The sequence below is a fragment of the Phoenix dactylifera genome, chromosome 11 (assembly GCF_051530095.1).
Source record: "Phoenix dactylifera cultivar Ajwa chromosome 11, Ajwa_hap1_PhDact_Kaust_v1.1, whole genome shotgun sequence".
Classification (NCBI taxonomy): Eukaryota; Viridiplantae; Streptophyta; class Magnoliopsida; order Arecales; family Arecaceae; genus Phoenix; species Phoenix dactylifera.
In genome coordinates this window covers 5,674,665-5,689,611 of record NC_143200.1, presented here as the reverse complement: position 1 = coordinate 5,689,611, position 14,947 = coordinate 5,674,665, and the positions used below count along the sequence as shown (strand labels likewise).

The 14,947-nt window shown below is 36.5% G+C and overlaps 1 protein-coding gene across 5 annotated transcripts; it reads left to right on the top strand.

The window, feature by feature from the left end:
* The first annotated feature begins 1,085 nt into the window (after positions 1 to 1,085).
* On the top strand, positions 1,086 to 14,040 carry LOC103698642 (E3 ubiquitin-protein ligase At3g02290-like). 5 transcript variants are annotated; one of them, XR_015971076.2, is made up of 6 exons: positions 11,013 to 11,557; positions 11,684 to 11,805; positions 12,568 to 13,000; positions 13,096 to 13,138; positions 13,242 to 13,351; positions 13,735 to 14,040. XR_015971076.2 is itself a non-coding variant. In XM_008780681.6 (5 exons), exons 1-5 carry the CDS (start codon positions 1,200 to 1,202, stop codon positions 13,759 to 13,761), a joined length of 735 nt encoding a protein of 244 aa, XP_008778903.3. In that variant the 5' UTR covers positions 1,086 to 1,199; the 3' UTR covers positions 13,762 to 14,040. The 5 variants fall into 5 exon arrangements, 3 of the variants coding, with proteins under 3 accessions (XP_008778903.3, XP_088562770.2, XP_088562771.2); XR_015971075.2 differs by having other exon boundaries at positions 11,110 to 11,134; XM_008780681.6 differs by lacking the exons at positions 11,013 to 11,557; positions 13,096 to 13,138 and adding an exon at positions 1,086 to 1,242.
* Positions 14,041 to 14,947: the final 907 nt, after the last annotated feature.

The following is a 14,947-nucleotide window of genomic DNA, read 5'->3' as shown; positions in this document are numbered from 1 at the left end:
GATCATGTTCTTTTGCAGTGCCCCAGAGCTAGGGGCATTTGGAGCCGATCGCCCACATTGCTACCCCATTCAGTTGAGTCGACACAGGATTTGATTCAGTGGTTGAGAGTGGCTATGCGGCGGCCGAGCACGGCTGAGGCCGGGATCCGGGGGGCATATTTGGCTTACTCCATCTGGCTGGATAGGAATGCCGGCATTTTTGAGGATAGACGATCACCCCCGCGGCTGGTGATGGACAGAGCCATGCGTCTTGCTAGGGAGGTCTCTACCACTGCTATCACTTTCACTTCTGAGATGGCCAGGGACACCTGGGGTACTTCTTCTGCTGTCACAGCGCCCAGGTTTGCCCTAGTCTCTTGGGTACCCCCACCCCTTGGTTATCTCAAAGTGAATTTTGATGGTAGTAGGTCGGCAGACGGGGTGTCAGGAGGAGTTGGCTTTGTTATCAGGGACCATCTCGGCAGTTTGATAGCAGCCGGTGGCCGCCGTGCGCCGGGATTTACCGTAGTTGGTGCGGAGTTGCGGGCAGCCTGGGAGGGGATATCCTATGCAAGGCGGGTACTACGTGCTGAGCATATTTGCCTTGAGGGAGACTCCTCTGTGGTGATAGAATGGATTCGGGGAGTGGACAGACATGGGGATGATCATCCTCTCATCCGTGAGATTCGGAGATTGGCTCAGGAGTCGAGCGTCTTCCAGGCTTCACATGTTTTTCGGGAGGCGAACAGTGCAGCAGACTGGGTCGCCTCTTATGCCGCTCGGCACTCCGGAGAGGTCATTTGGACTTCGTTAGGAGATACTCCCTCTACGTTGCACTCTTTACTTTATTTTGATTTGGCTGGATGTACTCAACTTAGAGTTACATGAATTGCCGTTTTCACAAAAAAAAAAAAAAAAAAAAGGAAAGACGACGACGACGACGACGACGACGACGACGACATCCTGTCAGCCCACATGCACCGTCACGTCTAGGCGTCCCTACAAGTAGGTTTAACGAGAAAAATGGACGGTCCAGATGCATCCGAATGCAACACGAGCGGCTAATCGACCATCCGCCTATAAACTTCGGTACGCTCTTCCGTAAGATAGCGTTAGCGCCCCGACAACCCCACCGAGTCCAACGCTTCTCTCCTTCTCTCTCTCTGCAGCTCCTCTCACTTCAGCGGTGCGGAGCTCTGCTTCCCCGTCCCTCTCCGTCAATGCTAGGGGGCCTAAACCCTAGCCCTGTTGCTTTCTCTACAGGTAAAATCCCTTCCTTCGATTCTTCGTCAGGTAGTGCTTTTAGATCTCCAGTTCCCGTTCTTGCTGGTTTGATCGCTTGCTATGTGGAGAAAGACCATCATATGAATTCTCCTGACTTTTTGGCTTTCTTTGATCGGGTGGATCTGACAGTGATGTTTTTTTTTTCCTAATTCGCAAAGAAATCGCTTGTTCGTGCGGTTGTATGAGTGAATTTTCATCTGAATTTGTTATTCAGAGGTGGGATCGATGGAGACAAGGGTTCGTGTCTGCATTTCATGATCTTAGGGTTTCATGGCGCGAAGAGATAATAGCTGTTTGTTGTTTATCTAGGTTGTTTGCTGATTAAAGTGGCAGATCTTGTCATGTTTTTTTTTTTTTTTTTGTTATTTCTCGTTTCTTCTGGGGGTGTTGGGGTGGTGGGGGAGGATGGGGAGGTATTGGGAAGCGGAAAGATCCTTTCTTTTCTTGGTAGATTTTGTCCAAAAAGATTGACAACTTAGATTTTGCGGTTCTAATCAAGGATTAAGGTTGTAAAGGCTGTTCTTGTGCACTGCTGAGTATAGCTTGGCATGAGTTGACTTGTTTTTTCTCCCCTGTATATGATTATTTTGTGATTAAATAGATCATGATTGGTATTTTGTTGCATGTGTAATGCTTTTGCCCATATCTGTTTATCGAAATTTTTAATGTGTGGTGAAATTATGAAAAATGCCTTAGAGAGGAACATCACTTGCTTTTGTTATGCTTGATCTGTTAAATGTTGAGGAAAATACCTGCATATCATGCATTATGTAGAACATGCATTATTAAATAATTCATGAGCTTAGCGTCCAGGAGAGGGAAATATGAGATTTCATGGAGTAAACTACTTAGTTCTCTTATAATTTATTGAGGCTCAAGAAGTAAAAGCAGGAGAGGGATTGGGTGGTTTGTTCTGGAGCAGGTTTGACCCATTAGTGTTGTGAACGCAAACTAGGGACACAAAATTAGTTTTTTTTGTTTTTTATTGAACATTATGGGAATACCCTAAGAACCTGCAGATATAGGTAGATTTCTCACTTTGTTATTTAATAAAAAAATTGCCTTTAGGAGTAAGGACCAAGATATCAGACTTGTTACCGATTCTGGTAAAGCTTATGGTATAGTACCAAAAGATAATGTGGTGGGAATTGAAAAGAAAAGCATATTGAATGAGTACATAAAATGCTAGAAGTTCCTAGTCTTAATGAAATTCCTAAATCTGAAAAATTCACAATGCGCACGCACAAAAAAAGAAGAGTTTTAAGATCAGACATTATTTAACAGTTGTACTTTCTTACTGAGATTTAAGGAAGTGAAGCTTGATATAATCAAGCTGAGGTGTGAATTGGTGGTCATGAACTGTACTGGTACATATAGCATAGGTTTGAAGATCATGAAAATGACAATGTAACAAATGGCATACCATCCTAATATCAAATCAAAAGTTTTCTAGTACCAGAGAGCAGTTAGATTTTGTGTTGTAGGGTCATCTATTTATTCATTGTATTGTATGCTTTGTTAAAGAAGAGTTTCATGGTAAAATTGATGGAAGAGATGTTTATTTACTTGATCTATACTGGAATATTTTTATTCAGTCACATGAGACATACCAAGTCATCTCTCCTGACATTTTTTGAGGAATTTTGTAGAAGATAACAGATTGACGTATGGTGCAAATAACGATCCTTTTTTGGTAGCCAATAAAAAATTGTTTCTCTTTGAAAAAGAAAACAACTATGTTGTTTGTGATGGGTTGCAGTACGTAGATATGGAATCAACTAGTCATGATCATATAATTTTTTAATAATCTTGCAAGGTCTTGATGGTTTCCTTTCTATGGACATCTCGTAACTGCTCTATAAGTTGGCAGATTAATGGTGCACTTGGTAACGCTTAAAAATGGTATATGTGTATCTTATAAAGTAGAAAATGTATTTTCTGAAAAAAATAATGCTATGTTTGGTTGACTGGAATGAGTATTGGAATGGAATGGGTATTCCGACTTTGGCCTCATTCCAATACTTGGTATGACATTAAATAATGGGATAATGATTCCTCTATAATCACAAGCCCTTTGGAATGAAAGAATGGTGATCCCACTCCTAGATGGGAGGAATGGTCGTTCCCATGAGTATGGGAATGAATGATATTTTGGTAATTAACTAATTAGCAATATTTATAATATAAAATAGCAATAAATAATATATTTGATAAGAGTTAATTATTAATAATTATAATACAAAATAAAAATAAATAATTTAACTAATATTTAACTAAATATATTTTATTAGAAAATAATGAAAATATCAAGTAGTATGCATTGTAATATTTTATCAATTGTTACTTAACAGTGTACTATTTATTATATACCAGCAAATAAGCAATGTCTAATGCGTGTTAATGAATAATAAAAATAATTAAATTGTATCATATAAAAATAATATATTAGATAAAATTAGAAAATAGAAATTAAAAATGGATATTCATTTGCTGGTTCCAGATGAGAAACTGAACCTTGTGGTCTAGTTAGTCCTGAAAAACGGATAGAAAAAAGTAATTACATACAATTGTAATATAAACATATAAAAATATTTTAATTAAAAATTAGGAAATATGGACAAAAATGGAAACAAAAATATAAAAAATATGTAAATAAATTTTACATTCAAAAGTAAAATATTACATTGAAAATTTCAATTATAAATACAATTATTTCATATAAAAACAAAAACCAGTTGATAAGAATGCTAATTAAAAATGAAAAGAATAAAACATGATATGTAAAAATAACGACCATTAATATTATAATAGTTAGATAAAAGTTCATCATATAGATATATAGAATAATAGAAGACTCTTGAAAGAATTGTAATGATTATTATTATAAATTTAGTTCTACCCTTTATTTGATGATATATTTGGATAAGCAATATAAATTAATTATATTCTATTATATAAATAGCTAAATTAATTATTAGAATTGAATTGCTATTCCTTTTCCATGCATTCCTTCATTTCGTGGCCAAACAATAGATTGAGAATTATGATTCTGATTCCCTGCATTCCATTCTCACTGTATATTGATGCCTATTCTGATTCTTTTCATTTCTATAAACCAAATGTAGCTTAAGTGTTTGATAATATCATTAGAAGTGCTTCTACAAGAAACAGAAGCCAAAAAAGAAGTTAGAAAAGTAAGTTCTTGCTTCTTTCGTGACATTGCTCCTTGTCTTTCAAATATGGTAAGCTTATATATAAAAAAGTAGTTCCACAATGTTACCAAACACTAGATATACCAAAATGTACTTTTTAATTAAAAATTTAAATAATCCGATTTTTGAGAATGACTTTAAGCAATACCAAGCAAGCCCTATGTTTGTCGAATGTATTATTCTCAGTTGCCCATGTTTAAAATGCCTATTGTGATTCCTTCTTGTGGAGGAACAATATCTTGTTTTGCAACATTTTGGAATGACATAAACAAAGTGTGGCATCTTGTTTGCATTGGTTAATTCCTATGTATCCTTGCATTCAATATATGGGTGGTCTACAAGCTCTTGGCAGGAGAATGGCTTGGGCAACCCTAGACAAAACAATGCATTCTCCTATTGTTTGAATTATAAGAGCTCGAGTTTCAGAGTTATGTTTTAAGAAGGGTTTTGTGAAACCTTCAAACGAATGGGCTGTGTCCCTCTTAGGTGATTTTGGAGCCTTGAGAATCAGCTTTATTGAACTAGAAATAGGTTGTTCCTAGTTTGGTGTATTCTTCTAGTTCTGCTAGCATATAAAGGGAGGACATCTAGCTTGCTTAATAAGCTTCCACTACATATCCTAGTTCATATGTTCAATCTTGCCTATATGTGGATCCATATTTGACATGTGGCTCGAGCATTAGCCAGAGGCAGTATCATTTGTCGATTAGGCTATCACTCATTGAGAACTATGAATAGGCTACTGTTTTTGATCAAGGTGTTTGTATTTGGTGTTTTCATGTCCATAGGAAAGATAGAGAAATTCCATGCGGTATTCACCTCTGCTCCATGTTGGTGATCTCTAAGTTATGCTCCATGGTGATGAGTCTCATAGGTTTCTGCTCTTGAAATGAGATTGAGAGATTTTTGCAGCATCATTAAAGAGGATATTTTAAGTGAACAAGAATAAATATTGACCAGGGCCCATGTTTTGCTTCTACACCATCATCCCTTCTTTATGTTCATATGAATAGAAGTTAATGCAGTCACAAGAAAGAGACAGAGAGCTTTTCAAAATACTGATGATGTATATATTCATTTGACAGAGACAAACAGAGTCCTTCCTACTTGAGCATTTGCTCTAGGCAATAAATTTACTATTGAAATTCTCATTGAACTCCTTTTTTCCTTGCTAGTTTTTTTGTTTGAATAATTTTTCTAAATTAGAAGTTTAAATCAATTGAATAATTAAAGAAGTTCTATTTGTTCAATGAATTTCTCCTCCCCTAACCCTTTCTTTTTGTTTGTCTACTACTTCTTATGAATCTAAAAAAAGGAGTTCTGATAAACCCGAAAAGCAAGGAATAGTAATCTTTGACGAACAAGAGCAAAAATCATTATTATTTCGATACAAGACACCGCCCTTTTCTTGTGTCGAATAGAAAATTAGGAATATTGCTCTCTCTCTCTCTCTCTCATGTATATTGATTCATGACTTAATGTTTTAAGTTCAAAAGTATTATTCGAGAACCTATCTACAACTTTGCTTTTAGTGCTTGTTTAGATACTCTATTTGGGATTAACATATCAATAGAATCTGAAAACTGTTGAGGGCTTGTTTGGATATTTCTACAAGATTGGGCTGATAATCCTATAGGATTTGTGAATTGGGCCGCCATTTAAGCATGGCCTTGTATCAACCAAATACCATCTTGCCCGAATCTTGTGGGAAGAAAAAAAAGACCTTCATAGGTTCTTTTTTTTTTTCTTCCTGCAGCCCAAAGGCTATGACCTAGGTTGGGTTTGGATAGGCTCTTAGAAAATGCAAGCTAGATGGGTCAACAGACCCGATTCCTACAGTATTTTCATCCCAATCTTGTAGAAATATCCAAAGAGGTCCTGAATGGGTTGTTTTTTCCGGCCAATCCTGTAAGAAAATTGCTTTGACAAAAGTTCACAAGATAATGAGGTTTGAGATCTTTTTGTTATTTATTAGAAGTGTTATGTTTGGGAATGTTTTGAAGAGTGGAAACAAGCAGCCACGGGTGCATAGTGCCTAGGCACTACATGGCTGTTTTGAGGTCATGCAAATGATTCAAACATAGCAACAATGATAGGAGCTCCTGATTATGGCAGTTGAAATCGTGATAGCTATAGCATATGCTGATTGTTGTAGTGGTGGAAGCCATCGATGATAATGGCCATAGCAGCAGCTTAGTGGTGATAGACACAGCAAAAGGAAAAAAAAGAGTGGAGGAGAAGGAAGGAAAGAAAGAAATAAGTAATGTTTTTAAAGTTGCCATGGCATGTAGGCAGTCAAGGGATTGCGTAGCACATATGTGGTTTGTATTTTTTAACCAAATAAAAATTAGTAAAATACATGAACTACACCAAAAACAACCATATACTATTTTTTGGATAAAAATCGGGGGCAGACTTGGGGGGCCAGCAGGGGCCATGGTCCCCTCAAGATCTGAAAGATCCTTAGTCACCTATTAGTTTTGTAAGGCTTGTCTTTTGATCATCCGAAGACTCTTCTTATGTGCCACCCCAAAAGTTCCCATATTATCTCCTGTGTAAAGCCCCCTCTCATTCATTGATAGCTGGGATTGCACTATTCTACTAATTCTGTTATGGCATTTGTTACTAATCTATATTGTTAAAAGTTAAAAGTTTAGATCATAATGAGGATTCCTTGTTTGGAAAGTTCGAAATAACCCCATTAGAATTATATTCTTTTCAAAAATTTAGAACGGGACCAATCCATTCATCTATAGATTGAATATATAGCCTGGAAAAAATCTATTCTTCTCCAAAGAGTCCATCCCTACCCATGCACATTTCGGTAGAGAGAGACAGGTATGTTTCTCTTATTTTTCTTATTTTTCCTCTTTGTTTGCTGGTGCATGCATTCATATATTCTTCACAAAATGAATCATTACTACTTTGCATTTTTAAATTATAATATAATTTCTATATGCACTTCAAAAAATTTAAAACAACCCTTTTCGTTCTTGATTAAACTCTCATTTCGTGTAGCCCTGTTTGCTCTATCCATGGATGGTCTTTGACCCTCTCTCCATCTTTTCTCATACTACCACTTCAATAAAAAATCTGGTGTTTCTTACCAAAACAAAGAATAAAATGTGTGGTGTCATGCCACTAATTTACTGGAAAAAGAAAAATTCATCCATGAGTTTCTCTTGAGAACCTACTCAGATTTTTTTTTGTTCTTTGTTTTGATTGATGAATGAGAAACAATAAAATGCTTCTAGTTTTCTGAATCACCTTCATAATAATTATATCACCAAAAGAAATCTTGAGTTACACACAATCCCATAAGTATATTATTGATCTCTGAAATAATCTGGCTAGATATATAACATGCTAGATCAAAATATTTCTTTGAATTTATTTAAATTATTAAATATTATAAATTAAATCAACTATGGTGCTCAATACGATATTATAATCTATGAATAAAATTGAAAAGTAAACACAATTTAAAATACCTTTGCTATTTTACAAAAATAAATTTAGTCATTTCTTATAATAAGCCAAGATAAATGTCGTCAATACAATTTTCTGAGCCCCCTCCAAAGGGAAATTTCTGGCTCTAGCCCTATAAATAATATCAATATTAATAGCAATAACAATTAATATGAGTCTTATTACTTGATACTAATAAAAGCAGTTACAATACCATTGTAACTCAAATTCACCCTAACCATTAATTTGAACATTGTTCCATGTACATAGACCCCTATAAGAATGGGGCATATATTTGGAGCCATAATGCTAAGTGGGCCACATATGCAACCAAACAATGCTGATGGAGACACAAATATGGCCACATAGTACTATGGACTGTCCTTTCAGCCCATGTGTGGTATTGCTGTATATAGTAACCGCATGTAGGCAATATAGTGCAGTTAAGGGACCACATTTGCATTTGGGGTCTTATGCACTGCATTTAATCACTGGAAATAAGGATGCACAGCTTTGCCTAAGGTGGTTGCTTATATAGGCAGCAGGTACATGCCTGCCCATGGTTAGGTTGCATATATAGGCAGCCTAACTTGGCAATGTATCCCTGGAGCAACTTTGCCTAAGGTGGCTGCTTAGGTGTATTCTAAAGCAGTGATTTTGATGCAGTCCCTTAGTGCTAAGGTTGCAAATAAATTGATACATGCAGAAATAAGTTTTACATCATTTTAGATATGAAAATTCTCAATGAAAACATTCAAAAAAGAAAAAGAGTAATTGGATGGGAGAAAGGAAGTTAATAAATTGTTTTAGATTTGACTCAACTAAAATGAGGAAAAATCTAAATGGGAGCGGAAGAGAAGAAGGAAAGGAAGTTAATAGAGGAGAAACAGTAATTGAGGAAAAACATTTATAAACATGCTAATTAATTCAAAGAAAACAATAAATTGGGAAAAACTTGTTACTCCTTATGGACTGCTATTTATAGACTAAATACCCATGAAAAATTGGTTCCTAATTTTAGGACCCCCACCTTGCCAATAATGAATTTATGAATCTAAAACAGTTTGACTCAAAATAATTCTTCTAATCTAAAAGAAAAAAGTGTAATAGGAGGGGACAGAGAAAAGGAAAAAGTGGGAGAGAAATGGACAAATATTTAGGAAATAAATCTATAAGCAAGCTAGTACATTCAAAGCAACCCATAGAGTGTGCAAATATTGTTGCTTCTAATTGACTTCTGTTTATATTCCTCTCAATAGCGTTAACATTTTCTAATCATAAAAGAACCTTGAACTTGAAAATTAAAGAGTTTGGAGTCTAACATGATGTGATTGGAAATATATATTTTTTCCAAATCAATCCAAAAGCTCCACTACTGTTAATCTATTCACTTCATGACATAAAATAACCCAGAGCGTCCAAAAACAATAAAACACATATTAACATGGAACCCGGCATGAAAACGAAGGAACTTATTGCAAAACAAAATTAAAGCTACTTAAAACCTATTATAAACCAACCTAGGCCCTTTTTTTTTTACTTTTGATGATCTAATTCCTCAGCATCCATCTTCGCTGGTAGATGCAGATGCTTCTGGTTGTTTTTTCAATAGATTCCGAGGCTTGCCTGCCTTCTTACCAGAAGGAGAAGCCCTAGAGTAGAACTTATGGACAATGGTCCTAGTGAAAATGATTCAAAAAACAATAGAAAATTTCCCCTCTAAATTAACACAAAATTAGCAAGAAAATATGAAGCAAACAACCTACTTCCAAAAAAGATTTACATAGTTGAGTCAAATCTAAAACAAATCTAAAATAAATAGGGATTGTCCCCCTCCTTCCTCACTTTTTCCTTCTCTTCATTTTTCTCTTTTTTGGTGTTTGCATGCATTTGTGCACGTTGGGGGTGGGGGGTAGTGGTGGTGCACTAAGGGGGAGTGTGGTTTCTTTGCTCTTGGCATTCTCTTTCCTTGTTATTTTTCTCTTGTTGCATGGGACACTGCTGCATCCACTTTACTTCTTGTTCTTTAATTTGTCATCGTCATCATTATCAACATGTCTTATGCTTTCAAACTCTAAAGAGGTTATACTTATATCTAAGGGCATGAGGTCCAACTTGCCCAACATTCATTTTGAAAACTAAGGCATCAAAAGTTTGACAATAGGGGATATATTACCTATAGGTTTGGAAGTGGAGTCTACCTTTTTTTCGCAGGCTCATGCCAAATTATGTTTGTTCCACCAAGCCTATGAGAGTTGCGTCGGAGTTTGGCATGTTGGCTAATTTATAGCATACCAAGAGTGTCTGATTTGTAAACAGGTCCTTTCAGCCAGTGTTTGATTAATCAATTCCCTTTCCCATGCAGCATACAGGTTAAATGATTTGGCACATGCAAGATTGGTTAACATGTTACATGATTAAGCCTCGTTACGACAACATCATGATGGTGTTTTTATATTTTTAGGATGAATATAGGTGGATACAATTTAATGTTGTGCAGAAGATTTGTGAAGCTCTGGAATATTGTGGTGCAAATCATCTTGATGCCTCTATACTATTTAAGAGTATTTTTTAGCTTAATTATCTTTCAGAATATAATTGATGGGAATGTTCTAAGCAATACTTGCAAAGAAAGTACTATATATGTTTTATTAGTAAAAGTTGATGAATTCTGATGAGATTTGGTTGACATTTCTGATTTGTTGCCGGTGCTCATTTCATTATCAAAAAGTGGCTCTTCGTCATATCATCTGAAACCATGGTATGCCGAACCAGCCCGTATCGATCGGTACGAACCAGTCCGGCTAGCTACTGGTATGCTGGAGCCGTGGAAACTAGTACGGGCTGGTTCTGTGCTGGAGACGAAGAAGACGAAGAGAAGGAGAGAGAGAGCGGGGAAGAGAGGGAGGGAGGAGATCTGTGGCCGCCATTGGAGAGCCGCAGAGGGAACGCGGCCACGGCCTCGGCCTCTACCACGCCCCTGCAGGTTCCCCCGTCCCTAGCCGGGCTCCGCTGCCCCCCCGGCCTCCGCCGCCCCTCTGCGGCTCTCCGATGGCGGCCACAGGTCTCCTCCCTCCCTCTCTTCCCCGCGCTCTCTCTCGTTCTCTTCTTTTCCGGCTCCAGCGGGGAAGAGATAGCCGGTTCGTACCGCCCGGTTCCGGCACGAACCGGAACCGTACTGGTCTGGTCCGGTACGGCGGACCTTGTCTGAAACATCAATATCTACTTCATTTCTCTTTCATTTCTATGCCTGAATCCTAGGCATAGTTGGTTTGTTTGCATGTATCCCTATTTTGATGTAGCCAACTAATTCTTTCATCTTACTCGTTGGCAAAAAAGAAGATCATACTCCTGAGGCACATCTAAGATGAAGCTGATGACACTCTACCATCTTGTCAATAATTTGATGAGTTTGATGTTAGCTGGCCCATCATGTGCTGAATGTTATTAAAACATCTATTTGTTTACACCATTCAGCTTCCTGCTTTTGTTTGAATATAGATGTATAAACAATCGCATACTTTTTGTTCAAATTTCATGTTCCTGTGTAAGGTTCTGTACAGTAATTGCTGAAGTTAGAAGTTCTTTCTCTTCCCCTAAAATTTGTTAAAGAGGTAATTTAGGATCCTGAGTATTTGGCTTCAAGTGCAATCATTTTATTTATTTGATGTAATTATTTTATTGGTTGGGCTTGATCCTTATATTGTGTGTTTTTTTCTGGATATATCGGGAAAATATAGGTATGGGAGCATTTTGCTGTTGTCCATGTTCAGAGGATTTTGAAGAATATGCCCATCCAAGCAATCCCATGTATAGGCACTGCATATGCTTAAGATACTTCTTTCATCAGCTGTTCAGTGGGGTAACGTTATAAAATCACAGATTTTGCTTACATTTCAGGTTTTATTATACATCGACTTACCATAATCTTTATCATAGCTTTGTGCCAATCATATTTTCCATTTGGACCATATCTGATTATGGTGCGCCTAGCTAAAAATGATGTCATATATAGCTGACCTGCTGGTAGAATCTACAGTCTCTTTGCGATCAGTCCTAAAAGAAACCTGTGTTTATGTGGGAAATTCTTGTCTGTGAACATGCTTGTGTGTTTTCCATGTTGATGTTTCTACTTCCCGTCTGTGGTACCTTCTCTGAATCATTTTGACCCTTCATTAATTATTGTCTCCAGCATGATATGAAAGTCAAACACAGATGAATAAAGAAGCAAAACAGTATGGTCAAAGGGCTAATTGCTATTGAGTGATGGTGAACGAATTAGTAACGTTTTGTATACAGATAAATGCGACTCTCTCTCTCTAGGCAAATTATGAATGTTGTGTTGGACTATAACTGCGTACTTTGTCAATTATGCAATCTGAGATATTTGGAATGCCATTGCTATTATATTATATTGGTCCACTCGGTTTGGCATCATCAGTAAATGTCAGTAAATGGGAGTACCACACTTTATGAATCTATTTTCCATGTCAAGCAGATTATAAGTTCTCCATAGGGCTATATTCTGAAGGTTATCTTTGTAAATCCTGTTTCTAATGCTCTCTCTTTTCTGCGATACATTTTGCAGTAACTATTTTCTCACTCAATTTCATTTCCCTTGTAGTATAGCGCAATGTTTCAAAGATTGGAGGTGCAGACAGTTGCTTCCCCTGTTCAAGCAGTAACTCCATTGACATCAACAGGCATTGGAACCACTTCAGCTGACAGTTCATTGTCTGAGACCTACCACCTTGTCCCTCAACCTCCATCTTATGATACAGATCCTAGATTATCTCATTCCCAACGTGATGGGTTGGTCTTGAGGAGGGACAAGTCTATGAGCCACTTACAGGAAGAATCACAGACCCGTCGAAGAAATGGAAGTAGCTCTGCAGTGGAACATTTAGGTTCCATTAAAAAATGGAACAGTGTAGAAACTGAGGAAGAAAAACCTAGCCATTCTGAATCAGAGAAAAATCTATATGCAAAAGCTTATGGTACTGGTTATGTGATAGCGACTTCAGAGGATGAAGATGTTTGCCCTACATGTCTTGATGGTATCCTGGTTTCTCTTTTGTTTTCATGATCATATTGTTATGTTTTTTTTTTCATTTTTCTTTATAACTAAATACAAAATGTGTTGCTTCAATAGGTTGTCTGAGATGTCCTAATATGAATTCTAATGGGAAAGCCCTGTATGTTATTCAATTTATGGATCTTTGATGAGGAATTGTAGTTTTTTTGTCATCTTTCCTTTGTAGATTCTTTAATTTATTTACTTTCTTTTTCATTTTACAGAGTATACTCCTGAAAATCCAAAAATTGTGACAAATTGCTCTCATCATTTTCATCTGAGCTGTATATATGAATGGATGGAAAGAAGTGATAGTTGTCCAATTTGTGGCAAGGTATCTAATGATGTTTTTTTCCTCTATGTTTTTTCTGACTTAATATATTTGTTCATATTTGTTCATTTGATTGACAGTTTTAGGCCAGTAATACTGGATATAATATGTTTACTTGTCTTCTCATTTGTTTTCTAGAATTCTCAGAAATTGCATGCAAAGTGTTCAAAGTTTGTTAAATTAATGGCCGTGAAGTTCTTTCCTCTGATTGATTCTTGTATCATTTTCCTTCTTTTTTGGCTATATCTGTTAATATGTTTACCTATTGCTTCACTCTATTGCTAAATTATGGAATAGATAGAACACATTCAGGATCAGTAGAGGTTCAATATCTTCTTAGTCCTTGCATGCTCTTTTAATTTATCAGTACTTTGATGATGTCTCAGGTGATGGAATTCTGCGAGAGTCCATGATATAAATTTATTTATTCTCTACATTTTGGTAGAGAAATAGCAGAGCATGTAGTGTTGGAGGGAGTGTTTGTAAATAAAAGTTCTGCAGCCCCAGCACAGAGCTATCTATCAAGGGACAGAGTTCTCAAATATACTGACATGTCCATATGTAAAAATTCTCTAGCACATTTATTAACAACTGTTTTTTGATGCTACTGTTTTACCTTGTATTACATACCATAAGCTGACAGTTTTGATAGCTATAGCACTGTCTCTGATAATAAAAGCATTGTTGCAAAACCTTGTGCCTTTACTTCTGATTTTCCTTTTCTCCCAATTTTTTATTAAATGAAGATCTTGATAAAAGAAATCAGATATTAGAAAAGTTTGATTAAGCAACAACTAGCTACTGTTAAGTGCAATTTGTAACTGTCTGTTTCTTGGCATATCCCTATTCTGTTTCTTATTTCATTTTCACTGCTTGCAAGATCATGATTCTTGCAGGACAGGTTTTGGAACATAGATTCCACTTGGAAATTACTTAGTCGTCCCAGTAGAGCTAGATGGATAGTCAGCAGATAGTCTAATTGGATTTCCTAGCCAGTTATTCCTTATGCAAAGCAGGGACCCTTCTCGTGAATAAAAATTAAACCTTTGGAAGAAACCTTGCCAACAAATAATGCCTTTAAGGATTTCTTTGAAGTTTGTGAAATTTTAATCAAATGACCATCAAGTGGCAGCAATGTTTAATAAAAATATTGCTCTAGGGGCCAGGTGGTTACCCTGATTCAATGCTTGCCTAGATGTTGTGGTGGGTCCTGTTGTCATGGATGCCATTAAGCATCACATTCTTGGTACAGACAAATAGGTCTCAACTTTTCAAGCAAGCACTTTATAGGAATGATGTAGATGTGAATTTGTAAGCTGTTTATCCTTACAGTTGCTGCTTTATCTTGATTCAGATATCCAAGCGCCTATAACTCTGTTCCCAATCTTACCTGTTCAAATTGTGTGATGTTGAAATATAAAATAGAGCTATTCTCCTGCACCGGTGTTCCAACTTTGATTTGGTTTCAGTTTTCAAATTGTGTGGTTATGTTTACAGTTTCTGCTATGTTTTTATCCAGATCTAAACACTCATGGTCTTAGATGTTTTAAGTTGTGGTTCATCGAGAATTCGGAGGATTTAACTAGATCTATTATTCCT